The following is a 22,522-nucleotide window of genomic DNA, read 5'->3' as shown; positions in this document are numbered from 1 at the left end:
ACCACATCCGTCTGTGCAGACCTAGCACTTAACACAGTGCCTGGCAGATGGCAGGTGCTCAAAAGTTTTCGACTTATATGAGTTAAACTGAATTCTTACTAGAAAAACGATGCAAAGTATGAACCCTATTGATGTTGGGGCTGGAGAATTCTCTTCATAAAAAACAATTGCACATTACTTTGAAACGACAGCAAAATGAAAAATGCAATATATTCCACACTGTTTTATTGGAATCCAGTTATCTTATTTAGTATAGAATCTGCAGGGAAGCATTCTGGACGAGTTTCTATCATCATTCTGCTCACCAAGGCATTCTGTATTAAGGATCACTGTTTATTGCCTGAATCAACCTGAAACCCACATGTTTGAAGTTTGAGGGAACAGCGTATGCTCACCATGGCAGCTTTGTATTGACATCATCCAAACTGTTTTCTACACCCATCTGTGACCCTCAACTTCTGCTTGCATCCATGTTAGGAAGCTGAGGGGTCCCATTTTCACACAGAGAGGAGAGTGGGTAGGGAGAGGTACAGGCAGGGGAGGAAAAGGTGAGACCCAGGTTCTCCTAGAAACTGTAGCAACTGGAGACAGGACCCGTTGCACACTGGATCATGGCCTCTGAAAGAAGCCTGCTCTTTTTTCTCTCTATCTCAGACCAAAGAGAAAAGGCACTATTCCAAGCCTGTGGCCAGGGAGTGGCATTTTTCTCAGGTGCTAAACTCGAGCAAGATAGTTAGAAATGGTAGACTATTTGTAAATGACCCTAAGGCCATTTAGCAATGCATAGGGTCATTCACAAAGCAGCTGAAATGACCTTACAGTTAGTCTTTAGCTTACTGTAGGGTTTCTATAATCCTGGTCAGGTCAAGATGCATGATCCCTATGTGCAGCTCTTTGAGCAAAAGTATTAAATGCTGGAAAAAGAAGAAAAAAAAAAACAACCCCAGCCTCCTGTGTCTTTTGTTTTCCTCTTTAATCACCTTTTTAATCTCCCTCCAATTTCTTGCTCTCATGAGACTCTTCCACGATAATCTCATACCAAAGTTAGTAATTAAAAAAATTTGGGGAAAATCCATTTTTAATAATGGAACAATGTAAGAATATCAAGACTAAAAAATCTGACTTGGGCCACATTCACCCTAATCTTGTCCTTATCTGGGCATATCCACCTCCTCTTTAATCCTGCCAGCAGAGTCCAGCTTTGGTATGGCCGTTCCTTGCTTCTTAACCTCTGATATGGTCCTTCATCCTGTAGCTCATTGCTTGTCTCTTCCTTTCTGTCTCAACATCCTTGAAGTGACTACTGGGTAGTCTGACTCCTCTGGCATGGCCTTGGGGCCATTTCTCAAAGACCTCCTCCCATGAGCAACACTTCCAACACTTCCAAATCTACCCTCAGGAGCCAGTGTTGGAGGACCAAACGTGTGAGAGGAAATGACCGAGTGCTAGGTGTAGCGACAACAGGTGAAGTCTCGCATAGTCTAGGGCCATCTTCCCTGGCCTGTCCTAGGCCCAGTGAGCCTCTACTGCCCCCCTGCTGTATTAGCTTTTTTTTAATACTTTATACACAATAAAGGTACAATAACCTAGTAAGTAAACCTAATGATGGTCATGGGGCTCAAAAATGAGGCCATCTTTTGGGGCCGGCCCTGTGCCCGGGTGGTTGGGTTCGCGTGCTCCGCTGCGGAGGCCCAGAGTTTCGCCAGTTTGGATCCTGGGTGTGGACATGGCACTGCTTGTCAGGCCATGCTGGGGCAGCGTCCCACATGCCACAACTGGAGGGACCCACAACTAAAAATACACAACTATGTACCGGGGCTCTTGGGGAGAGAAAGGAAAAATTAAATCTTTACTTTCTTTTTCTTTTTTTTTGAGGAAGATTAGCCCTGAGCTAACTACTGTCAGTCCTCCTCTTTTTTGCTGAGGAAGCCTGGCCCTGAGCTAACATCCATGCCCATCTTCCTCTACTTTATATGTGGGATGCCCACCACAGCATGGTGTGCCAAGTGGTGCCACATCCACACCCGGGATCCGAACTAGTGAACCCTGGGTCTCCGAGAAGTGGAAGGTGCGAACTTAACTGCTGTACCACCGGGCCGGTCCCTAAATCTTTAAAAAAAAAAAAAAATGAGGCCATCTTTTGAGATGTTCTTTTCAGCCATTGGGTATTTGGAAATGCATGTGGAATCCACAGCAATAGTCATTTCAAATTCTTATTCAGCTTACTACTTGTGTTTTACAGAGTTGAATCTAACTTCAACTACTATTTCCGTGTCCTCCCTGTAAAAGCATTAGTCGGAGAATATGTGAATCTAAAAATTTGTCTAGACCTATCTTTGCTGTTAACAATAAAAGATGGACATGCTGTTCGTGTGGCCAATGCTCTCACATTGCTAATTCTCAGAGCATTCAGAAGCTCAAATCAGTATTACCTGGATTGTAGTTAGGTAGCTGAGAAACTCCAGGCCAGGTATCCTCCGTAGGGACTCCCAACACCTATATAAAGATAAAGAAAGACAAAGAAAGATGAGGCGGAGACAAGGTAGACGGAACAGGTACGGAGACATGAAGGACAGAGCAGGGAGGAAGAAGGAAGAAGTAGACGCATGTCATGTTACACCAGCTGATGTATACAAGAAAGAAACTTTAGTTCCAACATTTGTAGTTTCGTGGGCAAAACCGTCGTATATTCTTATGTTCCTGAGATGGTTAACTTTATAAGACAACCTGACTGGGCTAAGGGATGCCCAGGTAGCTGGTGAAACATTATTTCTGGGTGTGTCTGTGAGAGTGTTTTGGAAGTGACTAGCATTTGAATCAGTAGACTGAGTAAAGAGACCTGCCCTCACCAATGTGGGCGGGCATCGTCCAATCCACGGAGGGCCCAAATAGAACAAAAAGGTGGAGGAAGGCAAATTCTCTCTCTTTTCTTGAGCTGGGACTTCTATCTGCTCTTGCTCTCAGAGCTCCTAGTCCTCAGGCCTTCAAACTCTGGGACTTACACCAGCGGGCCCCTTGGTTCTCAGGCCTTCGGCCTCAGACTGAATTATACCACTGGCTTTCCTGGTTCTCCAGCTTGCAGATGGCATATCTCAACTTCCATAATCACAGGAGCCAATTCCCCTATAAATCTCATCTTCTACAGTCATGAGCCACATAACAGCCTTTTGGTCAACAACAGACTCCATATACAACAGGGGTCCCATAAGATTAGTACCATATAGCCTAGGTGTGTAGTAGGCTATACCATCTAGGTTTGTGTAAGTGCACTCTATGATATTCACACAATGACAAAATTGCCTAATGGCACATTTCTCAGAGCATACCCCTGTCGCTAAGCGATACATGATTGTATAACTCTATATATACTTTTTTTTGAGGAAGATTAGCCCTGAGCTAACTACCGCAAGTCCTCCTCTTTTTTTGCTAAGGAAGATTGGCCCTGAGCCAACATCCATGCTCATCTTCCTCTGCTTTATACGTGGGATGCCTACCACAGCATGGCTTTTGCCAACTGGTGCCATGTCCACACCTGGGATCCGAACCGGCGAACCCCAGGCCGCTGAGAAGCAGAATGTGGGAATTTAACCACTGTGCCACCGGGCTGGCCTCTATAATTTTGACTCTGTTTCTCTGGAGAACTCTAATACAGGTCCTCAGCCTGTGTCTTCACTAACTCACTTGTTATTCTGAGATCATACAGCCTTGCTTAAAGTCATATTCTCATCACTAAATATCTATTGCATGATCACTATACATTAGGATGCTATGTTGGGAGTTCGGGACATAAAGAGACAGGAGTGACTGTCCCTTTGCCTTACATCAGATGACCATATATATATATATCTCAACAGGAGACATTTGACAGCTGAAATGATGCCTCAGTGTGGACATTCAGCTGTTCCCCAATGTGCTCAAATTAAAAAGGATTCAGATTACTGACCTTTAGGCAGTGGAATGTTGGCTACAAATGATCCCATACCTAACTCTAGTCCTTCTACCAAATTCGTCTTATCTGCTTGTTTTCTCGGTGGCCCAGCAGCTTCGAATGTGGTATTTGGTTTTTAACTGGTGGACTATAATAGCAACGATATTGCTTGACAAAAGCTCCCTAATGCTTTGGATTACCAAACTGAAGCTCTAGACTTTAATTAACATGAAAATAAATAATCTGGAATCTTAAGATCTACCAGCTTGCTGACTGGGACTCTGGCTGAGAGGTATACTTGGTGGTACCCGTGAAGCTTGCCCTCAAACGAAAGACAGTGAAGTGCTATTTTCCCTTATATAATAAAAAATCATGCCACCAGTAAAATCTTCTTTTTTTGATCCATTCCCTGAACAAACTGAAAGGCTACTAGGGGATTATAGGCTTTTCCTATCAACGACCCTGAGCCTGAGGGAACATGAAGAACCCTGGAACCCATTTTGAAAAACTGATTGGACTAATTCTTCTTTTGTGGGAGAGGGCCAGAGGGTGGGAAGCTAATTCTTCCTTTCTAACCTGCCATCTTATGTATTTGCACAGATGTGCATGTAAACAAGTGGCTGTGATCCACATGCACCCACACGTCTTCCGGTAGCTGGCAAAGCACAATGAAAACAAAGCAAAGATATGGAAGAGAAAGCAATAAAGGAAGTAGCAACAACCACATCCATATTTTCTCTAAGGTGAAAGTTACCAGAATTGTTGGTTACTTTCTACTATGTTTAATTAAAGACAACAAAATAGATACCAACATTTTTTAAATATTATGCCAAAAGCTTTAAGCTTGAGATTTTTAAAAGTTTAAACAAAAATTCAATATCCTTTATTTGGAAATTTGATGCTCAGTTTCTATTTGTAAGTTATTGAATTCATTTTCACTTGAGAAAGTTACTAAATCTCCACTTCACTGTCTGGGAAACCGAAACCCAAAACTTGTTGCTTTACTCCCTCCGTGAAGGCTCTGAAAAGGCAGCTAGTGAGTGCAATGTTTGAAACCACAGTGGGCTGCAGGGGTGTTTTCTGCCTTTGTTGGAATGGAAACTGAAGGCATTTTGATTAATGGATTTAAAGTCTTCATAGTTTATTTTATTCTGATTTTAGAACTGCATCTGGGATTATTGGTTTAAAACAATTATTGAAAGAATTAAATTTCTAAAAAACTGATCAGGAAGCAGTGACAGCTATTCAGATATGAACACACACGCACACACACAGGGGCGTTTCAGAAAGATGGCAAAATAAAGATTCAGGACTTTTCACTAGGTCTTTACTCCTGAGTGAGATCCCAGGATAAATGCAGAGGAAGGTTGCGGTTAGAGGTTGGGAGATTTAGGATGGACACATTGCTTTCAAGGAAGCAATCCCTACACCAAATATCATAGAACCCAAAATCGTTTTCCTATTTGGATCTGTGTAGACCATGTTTAGTAAATACAAATTCAGGAGCTATTTGTAATGTTTAAATTTCTAGCCTGCTTGAGATGTAGCAGCATAAAAGACAACCCTCTGCTGAATGTGGCATCTTTCTCACTTTGTCCTCAGAGCATGGAACTGCAGACGTGCTAACAAAACTGCGGGCTCTACCTGCTTGCACGGGAAAAATGAGATGTCAGGAATCTATCCTCCCGGTGCCCATAAGGCATGGCTAAGCAAAATGGAACTATTTCTTTGATCAGTGCTGACTGAAAGTTAACAATGAGCTATGCAAGTTGTTAAACTTGAGAAATAACTAACTGAGGCAGGGGAGCGGGGGAAATCTAATGAACAGAGAAGAATATTGTTATTTAAAATGATGGGAGCTACAATATTCTCTTTATGCTTTGTTCGGAGAAGTCATAACTTCATGGAGTCAGAAAATCAAATACAGCTGATGACGCTGGAGACCCAGGGAGGCTGGTTATGCGACTTGCTCTACCTCATAACCTGATGCTGGAGCTGGGTTCAGAACTCATGTCTCCTGACTCCAGGCCAGTATTATTTCTAATATGTTTACTTGTTTTAAATTTGTAGCGAGTTGTCATAAATGTCAAAATAAAGACCCTTTGATTTATTGCAGTGTGATAAGGATGATGGCAGACGTGAACATGGCCTCCTGGGCAGGAACTATTGGACTGATTTGTTAAGACATGTTTGTTTTTGCTGCATCACTCACGTTTGGGACTTTATGTCCAGATTCAAGTCCAAATTCTTTCAGTCACTGAGTCAGCCAGCGTCAGTCAGCGAGGCCAGTCCTGGAAACCTGAACCCATAACTAGAGAGCCATCAGGTCCTGGGAAACAGCCAGGCCATTTTTTCTGTTCTTGATTTCTAAATGCTGGGTTAAATGCAAAGAACTGTAGAATGAGTGCTTTTAAGAGCATGATCATTTAAATATACTATTTAATATTTAAAAAATCAGTTTATGCACAACTTTTCAAATATCCTAATAGCGCACCTTACTTCAATATTACAATTTATGTTAACTCTCCATACGTACATACATCCTTTTACACGTGTGCATAGTTGATGTTTGTTTCACATATGTTCACTTCTACTTCACCCATCACCCCTCCTAGACAGAACAACACCCGAAAGCACAGATCATGCATTTTTCTTATTCTTCCCTTTTTTCCATGCCTTACAACTTCTTACAAGACCTTGTAGAGTATTTTACATGGTGAGTGTCCAATAAGTGTTGTTTCCTGATTAAATGATTAGGAAATACCAGGGGTCAGGTATTGGCAATGCTAATCATGCTTCCTCTATTGCGGACAAGAAGTAATACTAAGTGCAAGAAGAACAGAAGAACGAGGTAAATGTCAGGAAATGCTTGTTAGTTAGATTATTGAAACATCTCTACAATAGTCATCTACATGAGAGGAAGGGGCAAACACTTACTGAGCACTCAAGGACCTTGGAGCTTGTCACGCATTTGATCTTATGGGACGCTCACAGCACGGTCAGAAAGTCATCACAGCCCCATTTAACAAACAGGAAACTGAGGCCCAGAGGGACGACATCCCTTGCCCACATCTGTTTAGTTAGGAAGTAGCTAGAATTCCAACCCAGGTCTTACAACTCCGAAGCCATTGCTTTGGCCGCCTCCAGTGATGCTGCTTGCAGAGAGCATTGCAGCGGAGTTTGAAGAAAAAACTTTTGGTTTGAAAAATGTTTTCTTAGTTTGTGAATGCTTCCCAATTTTTCCCATGTTCCCCTGTAATAACCCCCATGTTTCCAAAAAAGAATTTAATGGCAGTGATTAATCTCTATTCAGTGTCTTAATTTCACAAAGCATGTTTTCTTTTAGCCAGAAGACAATGTCTTCTGGGTCCTGATTCTATAGCACTAGAGTGATTTGCATAGAATTTCTTCACAGAGGTGAGCCAATGACCCTGCACACACCGGCAACTAACTCTTTTCCCTTTTCCCAAATGTTCACTAAGGGGTTTTCCTCACCTTTATGTGTGTATTAAAGATAAATTCAACTTTTATTTTTTTTTTAATAAATGAAGGACTCCACAGTGGTGATGCAATTGGAAAATGAAAATTTTATATCATTCTGGACAGGCAAAAGTTTGGGGCTACTAAATCAAAATTGTAATGGAGTTCGAGAGAAGACAAGTTTCCTCACCTGCACAAAAACCACACTCTGGCCATATTCCCCAGAATGCTGCAGATGCCTGCTCAAGGCAAGCGAACTTGAAAGGATGACAAGGGATAACCCCCCAGTGAAAGCTCTTTGACACCTGCTACAGTGTGGATGAACTTGAGAATGCTATGTTAAGTGAATATTATGCTAAGTGTCTTCCAGACACAGAGGACAAATACCATATGATTCCACTGATATGAGAATCCCAGAATAGGCAAATTTACAGGAACAGAAAACAAATGAGAGATTACCAGGAGTTAAGAGGAGAGAAGATGGGGAGTTGTTTTTTAATGAATACAGAGCTTCTGTTTGAGACGATGAACAAGTTTTGAAAATGGATGGTGGCGATGGTTGCACAAAAACGTGAATGTATTTAATGCCTATGAACTGTACACTTAAAAATGGTTAGAAAAGTAAACTTTATGTATATTTTACCAAAATTAAAAAATCACCAAGAGAAAAGGAAATACACAGATGACTACAGTACATGGCATAGAAACTACAAGGGACATGAAAATGAAGTACATCATAGCACAAATGAGGTAGGGATAAATAATGAATGAAGAAATGGAACCACTCACACAAAAGCACCTTGCGATCTTAGGAATTTGGTTTTGGAGGAGCATGACAAATAGTATACTTCTCTCACATTAACATGGTGAGCCTTTGTTTAATCAGGATTCTATGACAATTTAGTGTCTTATCTTCAGTTGACAAAGATCCAGGGCCAAATATATGGTAGAATTAGAGCTGGGGGTGACCAGGCAGGGATGTGCTTAGGTAATACTGGCAAAAACTGCCCTGGGAGATGGAGACAATGAAGAGAGAACAGGTGGATTAATGGGCTGCTCCCAGATATCAGGGGCTTTCTTGACCACTCACTCCCAGGGTGCTTATACCTGTGGCAAATAGCACGGTTTCCACAACCTTAAAACATGGCATAATATCTCAAAGTGAATGGACTGCTTCATTTGTCTCTAAGGCAAATTTGGTTCAAAGTTTGAAATGCAGATACTTCTTCCTAAGAAGAATTCTTTTCTTACCTCCCAGATCTTCTCCAGCTGTTCAAGGATGTTGGAAACCCCAGGAAACAAAGGCTGACCCTGGAACATTTCAATAAAGATGCAGCCTGCACCCCTAGCAAAGGAAACAAGAGTTAACCCGACACTTTTAAGGAAAGCGCACATGCGAAACTGAACTTCTGGCATTTCTCCTCCCAAGAAATATTTTGAGGTCAGTTAAATAGGGGCCACATGCCAATAACAGTCTTGGGCAAAAAAAAAAAAAAAAAAAAAAAAACCAGTCTCTATGTCAAACAAGAACAGGCTGCAACCTTTTGTTAAACTGGAATGCAACCAGCATTTAGCAACACAGTACACACAGCGAACGTTTTAGCTCACTCAAGTTCATTAACTAGCAATTTTATGAGAACAGGGGAAAGTACTGAATCTCCAAACTGAATACCCTCTTTCACTGAGTCTAAGATGCTATCACTGTAAGAGGCACCATTATTGTATGCACTGTTAAGAAACAAAAAAATGCGGGTTAAACTATGACATGATTAGAAAGTTTCTTTTATAATTCTTGGAAGGGCTGTTATAAATTTAATTAGACAGATTATTTTATCATATATCATACTTGTGCATGCAAAAAATGAAACATTGTGACAAAAATTGTGTTAGGTGCTCCTAAAGCTGTTTCACATTCAGCATTTGACTCAGACTCTTTGAAGTCTGTATTTATCCATGGTGTCCTCTGCGTCAGGAGTGTGATGACGTAGCATTTTGTAAAATACTGGAGAGTCATGGTGCTGGGCTCCTAGGCTGCCCTGGCAATTATGTAGAGTATGCCTACTTTTGACTCCTGCTTAGAGAATGTCTGATTCACTCCTTCACCGAAACCATTTGGTTCCTAGAGTTTGAAAAGAAGAAGAAATAAAAAGTTCTCCTGTCTGCAAGACTTTCTTCCAAGTCACTGACACTCGTTCTACAAGTTTCGATGCTGGCACGTTTGATGTTCACACGTGCAATGGTAGCTTCAGTCACAGCTGCAGCCCGCCTGATGGCTATTGTAAGATGCATCCTGATTTAACAGAGATTGTGCATCTTAAAATGGATTAAACAGGGTGAAATACAAACTTTCCTTCCTATGTAGTCAAACTGGAGGGGAATTCCTGAGAGTAAAGGGTAAGGTTTATTTTGCTAATAATGCACATTTGTATTCTTCTAAGTCTTTTGAGCGATGACGATGGTTTCGGTGACCCATTACACAGGTCATCCTCCTGGTCCAATATTTTGACTCCAAACCCCTTTCACCATAATATAATTTTGCAAACTCCCTTAACCAGCTTGACATTTTTTGTGTGGTATGATAAAGCAGGATATTTAAGTAAAATATTTTATTATACATCATTATATTATTAAAGATTTATTATCAAATTCATTTTAAGTATAGTCTTTAATATTCATATGTACTTATTACCTATGATACATTTTTACTTTTTCCATCTGACTATAGACACACACTATTTAATTTACTTTAAATTGATTGTGTATGAGAAAGCAGATTTCTTGATAAACAAGTTTAAGAATAATTTTTATGTTGTGTCTGGTTTGGGGACAGAATATTTTTTTTAAAAGATTGAAATTTAACTGTATCTTTTCATGTCAAAAGAGACAAAAACTGTTTTCATGTCCTAACGTTTGGCTTACATTTAAAATAAACTGGCTTATTCTTAGAATCTTTTACACGTATAAGTAAAAGATAGCAGACTGAGTTTTGCAAGCAGTTTTTTTTCCCCCCTCAAACAATGGGTTGTTTTTATCCTCAATTTTGAAAAAGCCAATTTGGATATAATGGCCACTATATCTACTTTTTACTGATTTTTCATGTATAAGAGACATCTTGATATGTGATACAATAATTTTGATCAGACACATGTAACTTAAGAATCTAGTGAACAGTATCTTGAGGCAAATTTTTAGAATTATTGTCATTTTAAAGCTCTTCATGAACTTATATTTAAATATCCATGTCCTAGAGACAGAGATTGGATTGGTGGTCACCAGAGGAGAAGGGGGGTCGGGGGAGGGCGAAAGGGGTGATTAGGCTCATGTGTGTGGTGATGAATGACAATTAGTCTTCGGGTGGAGAACATGACGTAATCTACACAGAAACTGAAATGTAATGATGTACACCTGCAACTTACTTAATGTGCTAGATCAATGTTATCTCAATTAAAAAAACCCAGAAATCCAAATATAAAAATAAATAAATATCCATGTTCTTTTTGCTTCCTGTCTTTAAAGCAATAGATGTAAAAGGTACAAATGAAACAATATACAGAAGAGGATAAAAGCAATGGGAAGCTGTGAAATGGTTAAAAACCATCCTGGTTGCTAGCAATGGTCGACAATGAGATAAGCCAACTGAGAAACTAGGTTGGTGAATATCGTCAAATGGCCTGCACCCACTGCTCCTCTCACTTTCTCTGTGTGTACTTGAAAGGTCTCAAAATATTTCATTTTGAGTGAAAAAAACCCCCATATATATATATATATACATGTGTGTGTATATAAAACATATATGTAATTGCTTTATTAACTGATATAAAATAGAAACGAAAGGTACTGGGTTTTGAAGACTTGAACCAACCCTCCATCCAGTACCCTAACACCTTCCTGAAGCCCCATGGCCTCACAAACTACTGGGAGGCCTGAGGGCATTTTAAACGACGTTCAAAACCATAGTCATTGCTAGGTTTACACCTGTAGCCCACTTTTTCTCTCCCCTGAAAAGGCTTTCATTGCTTAGAAAAAGCTTGTTGCCTTTTCATGTTTTTTCATACTAGTGGCTGTGGGCAACCAAGAAGGAAGTCCTTTCCTTACACACTTTTTTAGTGTCCTTTATCTTCTACTCCACTAGGAGAGTGTACAAAATTATGTAAAATATATTGGAGAAAGCTGGACATTAAGGCCATAACGCAAGTACTACAAAGTAACATAAGATGTTTGTGTTACGGAATAAAATGCTAACATCTGGCTGAAATTCCCAATCGGCATCTGTGTGGTTGGTGCCTACATGCACAGACTGAGAACAAACAAAATTCCTACATCAATTATATTTCAGTATCTGGAATATCCATAAGGACCATAAATATCAATGCATTGGTAAGAAAACAAGTCTATGCACTTTAAGTTTGAAAGATAAAAGATGTTTTCTTGGTGTAAACATTGTTTTTTAAAAACTGTACAATTCATCTTCCTATTTTTTCATTTGTTCTTCAGAACTGTTTTATTTTTATTTGCTTTGTAAACAGGTCATGTGGCTTTCATATTTTTTATTTGCTTCTTAAACGAGTCATGTGGCTATCATTTATTTTATTCACCCCTGTCTAGCCTCAAGCAAATATATTAAATATTCTGAGCATTCAGGTCCAGTTAGGGAAGCAGCTCCTCTTTCCTTTTATTCCTCTGTTTTGTTCTTAAATCTTCGGTCTTGTGGCTCTTCCTACCCTACATGTCTTCAGGCTTCTCAGAGGATCCCTGCTCTATGGAGACACCCTTGGGGCTGCCCAAGCACATGAAGGGGAACTTCACACGCAGGGAAAAGACCCAGTATCACCAAGCACTGACGATTTCCTCCCAGAACAGAGAGATGCACAGCGTCATTCCATCGCTGCAACTGCGGTTCTTCAGTCAAGATACGGCAAACGGCTTACACGTTTCCTGCCTTTTCTGGCTCTCTTCCTACCCTTTTCTGTATTCTGAGCATTAACAAATTCTATAAGAGAGAAAAAGATTTCTCAAATTCCTCAGGCAATCTCTGGGGAAATAAACTATCTCAGGAGTTTTGGGGTTTTGGAGGTGCAAGGGGCACATAAAAATGTTGTTGGGAGAAATGAATTAGTACTGCGTTTTTTGCTATTGAAGTTAACTTAGAACAACCTAATATATGGCTGGGACATGACATTTCCATTTGCTTTTCCCAGGGCCACTCTTTATGTTTGGAAGTTTGCAGAAAGAAATCCAACTGTAAAGATTCTCTCAGGCAGGGACAACTTTCCGTAGTCCTAAAACCAGCAGCTGCCTCAAGTCAGCTTTGAATACAGGACTTGTGTTCCAAAATAAATCCCTCTTTATTTTATTTTATTGTTTCAATTATTTTATTGCGGTCATATTGGTTGATAACATTGTGTAGTTTCAGGTGTACATTATTATATATCAGTTTCTGTATAGACTCTATTGCGCTCACCACCAATAGTCTAATCTTTATCGGTCACCATACATATGTGCCCCTTTCCCCCTTTCCCCTGCCACTGCCCCCTTCCCCTCTGGTAACCACTAATCTGTTCTCTTTATCCATGAATTTGTTTATCTTCCACATATGAGTGAAATCACATGGTGTTTGTCTTTTTCTGTCTGGCTTATTTCGCTTAACATAATACTCTCAAGGTCCATCCATGTTGTTGCAAATGGGATGATTTTGTCTTCTTTTATAGCTCGGTAGTACTCCATTGTACATATATACCACATCTTCTTTATCCAGTCATCAGTCGATGGGCACTTGGGTTGCTTCCACATCTTGGCTATTGTGAATAATGCTGCAGTGAACATAGGGGTGCAGAAATCTCTTTGAATTGTTGATTTTATGTTCTTTGGATAGATACCCAGTAGTGGGACAGCTGGGTCATATGGTATTTCTATTTTTAATTTTTTGAGAAATCTCCATACTGTTTTCCATAGTGGCTGCATTCCCACCAGCAGTTTGCATTCCCACCAGTGGTGTATGAGGGTTCCCTTTTCTCCACATCCTCTCCAACATTTGTTATTTTTTTATCTTGGTAATTATAGCCCTTCTGACAGGCACAACGTGATATCTCATTATAGTTTTGATTTGCATTTCCCTAATAATCAGCGATTTTGAACATCTTTTCACATCCCTGTTAGCCATCTGTCTAATGGAAAAATGTCTGTTCATATCCTCTGCCTATTTTTCGATTGGGTTGTTCGTCTTTTTTTTGTTGAGTTGTATGAGTTCTTTATACATTTTGGAGATTAACCCCTTGTCAGATATATTATTTGTAAATATTTTCTCCAGTGGGTGGCTTGTCTTTTTGTTTGGTTCATAGTTTCCTTGGCCTTGCAGAAGCTTTTCAGTCTGATGTAGTCCCAGGAGTTAATTTTTTCTTTTGTTTCCCTTGCCTGGGTAGATCGGTATTTGAAAAGATGCTGCTAAGACTGATGTCAGTATACTGCCTGTATTTTCTTCTAGGAGTTTTATGGTTTCAGGTCTCACATTCAAGTCTTTAATCCATTTTGAGTTAATTTTTGTGTATGCTGTAATCTAATGGTCTATTTTCATTCTTTAGCATGTGGCTGTCCAGTTTTCCCAACATTTATTGAAGAGACTTTCCTTTCTCCATTGTATGTTCTTGGTTCCTTTGTTGAAGATTAGCTTTCCATAGATGTGTGCTTTTATTTCTGGGCTTTCAATTCTGTTCCACTGATCTGTGTGTCTGTTTTTGCACCAGTACCATGTTGTTTTGATTACTATAGCTTGGTAGTATATTTTGAAGTCAGGGATTGTGATGCCTCCAGGTTTGTTCTTTCTTCTCAGGATTGCCTTTGCTATTTGGGGTCTTTTGTTGTTCCATGTAAACTTTAGGATTCTTGGTTCTTCATGATATTCCATGAAGAATATCCTTGGGATTCTGATTGGGATTACATTGAATCTGTAGATTGTGTTAGGTAATATGGACATTTTAACTATGTTTATTCTTCCAATCCATGAACATGGAATATCTTTCCATTTCTTTATGTCTTCTTTCATTTCCTTCAATAATGTCTTATAGTTTTCAGTGTATAGGTCTTTCACCTCCTTGGTTAAATATATTCCCAGATATTTTATTTTATTTTTTTGTGATTGTAAATGGGACTGTATTCTTGAGTTCTCTTTCTGATAGTTTGTTATTAGTACCTAGAAATGCAACTGATTTTTATAAGTTGATTTTGTACCCTGCAAAATGGTTTGCTGTCGTTGTCGATTATTGTCTAATAGTTTTCTGATGGATTCTTTAGGGATTTCTATAAATAGAATCATGTTGTCTGCAAACAATGAGAGTTTCACTTCTTCCTTTCCAATTTGGATACCTTTCATTTCTTTTTTCTTGCCTAATTGCTCTGGCCAAAACCTCCAGTACAATGTTAAATAGGAGTGGCAAGAGTGGGCACTCTTGTCTTGTTCCTGTTCTCAGAGGGATGTTTTACAGTTTTTTACTGCTAAGTATGATGTTAGCTATGGGTTTGTCATATGTGGGCTTTATTATGTTGAGATACTTTCCTTCTGTACCCATTTTATTGAGAGTTTTTTTTTTTATCATGAATGGATGTTGGATCTTGTCAAATGCTTTCTCTGCATCTATTGAGATGATCACATGATTTTTATTCCTCATTTTTTAATGTAGTGTATCATATTGATTGATTTGCAGATGTTGAACCATCCCTTGTCCCTGGTATAAATCCCACTTGATCATGGTGCATGATCTTTTTAATGTATTGCTGTATTCAGTTTGCCAATATTTTGTTTGGATTTTTGTGTCTGTGTTCATCAGCAATACTGGCCTGTAATTTTCCTTCTTTGTGTTGTCCTTGTCTGGTTTTGAGATCAGGGTGATATTAGCCTCATAGAATAAGTTAGGAAGTGTTCCGTGTACTCACTTTTTTGAAATAGTGTGAGCAGGATAGATATTAAATCTTCTTTGAACGTTTGGTAGAATTCTCCAGAGAAGCCACCTGGTCCTGGACTTTTGTTTTTGGGGAGGTTTTGAATACTGTTTCAATTTCTTTGTTGGTGATTGGTCTATTCAGATTCTCTATTTCTTCTTGATTCAGTTTTGGGAGGTTGTATGAGTCTAAGAATTTATCCATTTCTTCTAGGTTGTCCAATTGTTGGCATATAGTTTTTCATAGTATTCTTTTATAATCTTTTGTATTTCTGTGGTATCAAGTGTAATTTCTCCTTTTTTATTTCTAATTTTATTTATTTGAGACTTCTCTCTTTTTTCTTAGTGAGTCTGGCTAAGGGTTTGTCAATTTTGTTTATCTTCTCAAAGAACCAGCTCTTAGTTCCATTGATCCTTCCTACTGCTTTTTTTTTGGTTTCTGTTTCATTTATATCTGGTCTAATTTTTATTATTTTCCTCCTTCTGCTGACTTTGGGCTTTGTTTTTTTTTTCTTTTTCTAGTTCTGTTAGGTGTAGTTTAAGATTACTTATTTGAGATTTTTCTTGTTTGCTGAGGTGGGCCTGTATTGCTATGAATTTCCCTCTTAGCATCACTTTTGCTGCATCCCATAAGAGTTGGTATGATGTATTTTCATTTTAATTAGTCTCCAGATATATTTTGATTTCTTCATTGATCCAATGGTTGTTCAGTAACATGTTGTTTAGTCCCCACATATTTGTGACTTTCCCAGCTTTTTTCTTGTAGTTGATTTCTAGTTTCATAGCATTATGGTTGGAAAAGATGCTTGATATTATTTTAATCTTCTTAAATTTATTGAGGCTTGGCTTGTTTCTCAACATATGGTCTATCTTTGAGAATGTTCCATGTGCACTTGAGAAGAATGTGTATTCTGCTGTTTTGGATGGAATGTTCTATATATATCTGTTAAGTCCATTTGGTCTATATTTTCATTTAATTCTACTATTTCTTTGTTGACTTTCTGTCTGAATGATCTATCCATTGATATAAGCGGGGTGTTGAGGCCCCCTACTATTATTGCATTCTGTTAATTTCTCCCTTTAGGCCTGTTAATAGTTGCTTTATGTACTTTGGTGCTCCTGTGTTAGGTGCATATATATTCATAAGTGTTATGCCCTCGTGGTGGAATGTCCCTTTTATTATTATACTCCCCTCTTTGTCTCTCATTGTCTTTTTAATCTAAAGTCTGCTTTGTCTGATATAAGTATGGCAACACTTGCTTTCTTTTGCTTGCCATTTGCTTGCAGTATCATCTGCCATACCTTCACTCTGAGCCTATGTTTTTCTTTAGAGCTGAGATGTGTTTCCTGGAGGTAGAATATTGCTGGGTCTTGTTTTTTAATCCAACCAGCCACTCTGTGTCTTTTGATTGGATAATTCAATCTATTTACATTTAGAGTGATTTTGATATATGAGGGTTTAATACTGCCATTTTATCTCTTGCTTTCTGGTTTTCTATATTTCCATTTTTCTTTTCCCTTGTATTTCTGACTGCTATTTCAGTTTGTTGGTTTTCTGTGATGGTTTTCTCATTGTTTATGATTTGTGGCTTTGCTCTGATTTTTTGCTTAGTGGTTACCATGAGGTTTGTATAAAAGATCTTGTAGATGAGATAGCCCATTCTCTAATAGCCACTTATCTTGATTAGCCTAAGTAGGTTACATCCCTTTCCACTTTCCCTTCTGAGTTATTGTTGTCACAAATTATTCTTTGTTGTGTTGTGAGTTTGTGACTAAATTGAAGTGTTTAAAGTTATTTTTGATGCTTTCCTCCTCTTTATCTTTTATATTTATATCTTTTATATTTAAGTGTTTGCTAACCTGTTCTGATAGAGAGCTCCAATTTTCTGACTTTGTCTATCTCTTAACTCAAAGCTTTGTGAAACTTTGCCTTTTTGATCCAGATAGGAGGGCTCCCTTCATCATTTCTCGTAAGGGAGGTCTAGTGCTGAGGAACTCCCTCAGCTTTTGTTTGTCTGGGAAAGCTTTATTTCTCCATCATATCTGAAGGATGGTTTTGCTGTATAGATTATTCTTGCTGAAAGTTTTTGTCTGTCAGTATTTAAATATATCATTCCATTCTCTCCTAGCATGTAAGGTTTCTGCTGAGAAATCTGCTGAAAGTCCAATAGGGATTCTTTTTTTGGTTATTTTCTCCTACCTTGCTGCCCTTAATGTTTTTTCTTTGTCTTTATTTTTGCCAGTTTTACTATTATATGCCTTGGAGAAGGTCTTTTTGCATTGATGTAATTAGGAGTTCTGTTGGTTTCATGAACTTGTAAGTCCAGTCCATTTCCTAGGTTTGGGAAGTTCTCAGCTATTATTTCTTTAAAAAAGGTCTCTTCTCTTTTCTCCCTTACTTCTCCCTCTGGAATATTTGTAATCTTTATGTTGCTTTTCCTAATTGTCAGGTATTTCTTTAAAAATTTCTTCATTAAAAAGACAAATCTTAGTTCTCTCTTCTCCTCCACCTGAAGGATTTCTAGATTCCTGTCCTATAGTTCACTAATTCTCTCCTCCATAATGTCAGCTCTGTTTTTTATGGTTTCTAAATTATTTTTTATCTCAGTAATTGTGTTCTTCAGATCCACAATTTCTACATATTTTTTTAAGGGCTTTAATCTCTTTGGTGAAGTATTCCTTCTGCTCATTAATTTTATTCCTGAGCTCATTGAACTGTCTTTCTGACACTTCTTGTAACTTGTTGAGTTTCTCTATGACCACTATTTTAAATTCTTTGTCATTCAGATTGTAAATTTCTATGATTTCAGGATTGACTTCTGGAGACTTGTCATTTTTCTTCTGCTCTGAGGTGTTGCTGTAGTTTTTCATGGTGTTTGATGAACTGATCCTTTGCAAGTGCATTTGTAGTAACATCAGGTTGCAGATTCCACCTGCCACCACTGAGGAGAGTGGGAGCTGTGTTTCTGATCCTGCCCCAACTGCTGGAGCTTGTGTGGGTAAGGTTGCTTTGCATTTGCACAGCCTGGCCACAGTTGCTCAGCAAGTTGCTCTCGTGGGGGGTGTGGCATCTGTGCTCAGTGGGCAGGTTGCACAGGCTGGCCCTACGCTTGCAGGCGGTTTGGCTGGGCCATTGTGCTTGGTGAGCAGGGAACTTTCATGGGGGCTGAGCTGCCATTACTCAGTGGGGCATGTTCCCATAGGTGGGGCCACCATGGCACAGTGGGTGCTCCTGCAGGCTGGGCTACCCATCCAAAGGCATTCATGTGCATGACGGGCTGCCCCCACCTCCTCTTATAGTCATGCTGGCCACTGTGCTTGGCAGGCAGGGCTCCTTCACAGAGGCTGAGCCACTGCCACTCGGTGTGGAGCACTCCCATGGTTGGGGCTGCTGTGGCACCATGGGCACTCCCATGGGCAAGGCTACCATTCCCAGCTACCACACTTGGCTGCCCCCCCCACCTACTCTTACAGTCGTTTCTGGCCACTGTGTGAGGCTGTGACCTGGCTGGCTGCTGCTGGGGGTGGGAAGGGGTGTGCTCACCTAGTTCCAGTGCCCCTGAAGATCCTGTCCACCCACCTGCAGATGTATAACTGCATGGATCTCTCCGGCATCTTGTTGTGCTATGTGGGAATCCTCTGTTGGCTATCAAATGTCCGTTTAGTTGTAACTTAAGACGGGGAGAGACAAAAGGAACAGCTCACTCTGCCGTGATGCTGACATCACTCCCAATAAATCCTTCTTTAAAACCCAGTTTACCATGACATGGATGAACCTTGAAAACATTATGCTAAGTGAAATAAGCCAGACATGAAAGGTCAAATATTGTATGATCCCACTTATATGAGATATTAGAGTAGTCAAATTCATGGAGGCAGAAAGTAGAATGGTGGTTACCAGGGGATGACCGGAAGGAGTAATAGGGAGCGAATTTTTGGTGGGGACAGAGTTTCCATTTAGGATGGTGAAAGGTTCTGGAGATAGTGGTGATGGTTGCACAACAGTGTGAATGTGCTCAATGTCACTGAATTGTACATTTGAAAGTGGTTAAAATTGTAAATTTTATGTTTTCCATATGTTAACACAACACAAAAAAGTAAAAACAAACAAACAAAAGAACCATTGTAATCATCCTAAAACATTGCGTTTTTCTCACTGAAGTTGCTAATGGAAACTTTTAGGGTCTGGAAAGGTAGCAGAGAGAGAAGAAAAGATATTGGGAGACTACAGAATGTGGTATAAGTGCTGGGAATAACCTATCTGTCCCACTTGTACATTTTCCATGATTTCACCATCTGCTCTGGGCCCCCCACTGGCACTGCTACCATCAGGGCTCAGTGTGAACAAGAGGCTTGTGCCCTACTGTGTTGTAATCAGTTTCTTTAAGACAAAGGCTCTAATGCTCACCCACTGTCCTCTGTCTCCTACAAAGTCATTTAGTTTGCACCCAATGGGGCTGCATGGCCTAGCAGAATAGGAATTTTTTTCTTTTCCTTCCTTTGTCAATTGGAAATCTTCTCCCTATTCACTTCTCTTATCACTCTGAAAAGGAAAAAAAATGAGAGAAAGGGTATCCCTGCGTACACACCCACTGTCTAACAATTAGGTAGAGAGTGAACAAATACTGGAAACTCAATGGAAGATGCCTATTGTTCTATTTCTGTGTTTCTCTTTTAGTTTTACCAGGAAAACCACAATAATAATGGAATGAATGAGAGTAATAACAATAACTTTAATTTATAACTGAATTCTATTTTGTAAGTGTCATCATTATTCATGGTCAAGTTAATGAAACACTTATCAATGGAATAATATATATATTTGTATACGCATTAAAAGATAAGGGATACACAGTCTAGGAGAGACTTAGAGAACTAGGCTGGGTGACCTGGCCCAAGCCTTAGGAAAAAATTACTCAGAATGCAGCACAGAAAGTTGAGGAGACAGAAAATGTGAGAAAGGATAAGATCCATGGGTAATAGACAAATGCAGTCTAATAACCTTTCACTGCAGCTCCAGAAACACAGAAGCGAATAGAGGCAACATTCAAAAAGAAAATGGCTGATGAAAGACATCAATTCATAATTGGAAGAAGTACAATGTATAGTAAGAAAAAAGAAATCCACACGAGATGCCTGAGAGTAAAAACTGCGTAAACACAAAGACAAAGAAAAACATCCAGAGAAAGTTAGAGATCACCTGCGAAAGAAGGACAATTAGGCTAAAAGCAAACTTCACAAGAGCAGCAATGGAAGACAAAGTGGGGACTGATGCCTTCAAAGATCTGGGAGAAAATACTCATCAATCTAGAATGATACCCCAACAAGACTACTTTTCAGCAATGAGAGTTTATGTTAAGAAACCAAAACAGAGTTTGCCACCAACAGACCTCCACTAAAGAAATTCTAAAAGATTTACTTCAAAAGAAAGGAAAATTATTCTAAACATAAGAGCTAAAGGGCATGCAGGAATAATGAACAGTTTTAAATTTATTTGCACTTAATTAAAATAGGTTCAAAGACTATAAAGCAAAAATGGATAGAATTATGACAAATCAACAATATTGTGAACAATTTCAACACACCTTTCATTGGTAGGTTAAACAGACAAAAATGATAAAAAGAATTTGGATAACACAATTAAAAATCTTGAATTTTTGAACATATGTGAAAACCTGTACCCAACAATTCAAGAATATGCATTCTTCTCAAACACACATGAATAATTGCAAACACCAATCATGGACCAGACCAGTGCTTCTTAAACTATCTTTGGTGAAATATCAGATTTTTCTCAACTTTTTGCTACTTTTTAATTCTGAAATAATTTCAAACTTAAAATTGCAAGAACAGTAGAAATAACTCTCTTATATCCTTCAAAGAGATTCACCAAATGCCAACAATTTGCCTCTTTCATTTCATCATTTTCTCTCTATCTCTGTCATCTCTCTCTCTCTCTCTCTCTATCATCCATCTATTTTTATCTGAAGCAGTGGAGAGTAAATTACAGATACCATGACTCTTCACCCCTAAATACTGCCATGTGTATTTTCTAAGAATAAAAATATTCTCTTACATAACAACAGTGAAATTATCAAAATCAGAAAATTTAATGTTGAGCCAATACCACCATCTAATCTACAGTCCATAGTGAAATTTCGCCTATTGTCCAGTAGTGTTCTTTGGCTCCTTTTATCCCAGCATCCAATCTAGGACTGTGCATTGTGTTTGGTTGGCACGTCCCTTAAATCTCCTTTAATCTGGAATAGTTGCTTAGTCTTTCTTTGCCTTTCAAAACCTTGATCCCGTAGGGGAACAGAAAATGCCACCCCAAAATATGCCGCTCTGGGAAAAGGACTATTTTAAGCTGAAGGCAACTGAGACAAAGCAGACATTGGATGAGCTCTCTACCTGCCTGATCGGCCTGAAAGCAGGGCATAAATTCCCCTTGTGAAGATGCCCCCCACCTTCCGATACCACAAGGGAGAACCACCTTTTCACTGGAGGCAGAGATGGCACCAAGAAGAATCTACATAAAGAAACTTGCTAAATAACCCTTATCTACCATTAGGGTCCCCCGTACATTTGCCTTCCCACAGTTTATGGCCCCTCGAAGAGTCCAGAATCCCCTTTCCTTTGTCTTGTCACTTCTCTACAAACATATTGTCCTTCATCAGAATAGTGTAAAAGCCTCTAATAGTCTAAAAGACTAGCTGTTGCTTTGGGAATTTTTCTTTCTTTCTATGAAGCCACCTCCCCTGTGTCATGTAATACTTTTAACATCAAATCAAATTTCTATGCTTTTCTCCTGTTAATCTGTCTCTTGTCAGTTTATTTTGCAGGCCCACTCACTGAACCTAAGAGGATAGAGGAAAATTTTTCCTCCCCCACGACCTTTTAAAGAGTACAGGCTAGTGACATTGTCGACTGTCCCTCAAACTGAGTTTATCTGAAGTCTCCTCATGATTTGATTCAGGTTATGTTTTTTTGCAGGAAAACCACATAAGTGACATTGTATCCTTCTCAGTGCATCATGTGAGGAGGCGCACGACGTCAGACAGTCCCATTATTGATCATATTAACTCTAATCACTTGGTTAAGGTGCTGTCTGCCAAGTTTTTCTACTATAAAGTTATTATTTTTCAGTATGGAGATTCCTCAAAAAAACCCTAAAAATAGAACT

The 22,522-nt window shown here is 39.1% G+C and overlaps 1 protein-coding gene across 4 annotated transcripts in view; it reads right to left on the bottom strand.

Moving 5' to 3' along the window:
- The window catches only part of CDK15 (cyclin dependent kinase 15), an 85,164-nt gene that overhangs the window by 32,184 nt on the left and 30,458 nt on the right, over window positions 1-22,522 (bottom strand). For all 4 annotated transcript variants that reach the window (XM_046659358.1, XM_046659359.1, XM_046659361.1 and 1 more), the window contains exons 9-10: window positions 8,660-8,753; window positions 2,433-2,496 (exon numbers count right to left, since the gene is read on the bottom strand). In XM_046659358.1, the coding sequence (XP_046515314.1) occupies window positions 2,433-2,496; window positions 8,660-8,753 (158 nt within the window). The remainder of the gene's footprint in view (window positions 1-2,432; window positions 2,497-8,659; window positions 8,754-22,522) is intronic.

Source organism: Equus quagga, chromosome 4, assembly GCF_021613505.1.
Source record: "Equus quagga isolate Etosha38 chromosome 4, UCLA_HA_Equagga_1.0, whole genome shotgun sequence".
Taxonomy (NCBI): Eukaryota; Metazoa; Chordata; class Mammalia; order Perissodactyla; family Equidae; genus Equus; species Equus quagga.
Note: the sequence above shows the minus strand (reverse complement) of the source record. Positions and strands in the feature narration are given on the sequence as shown.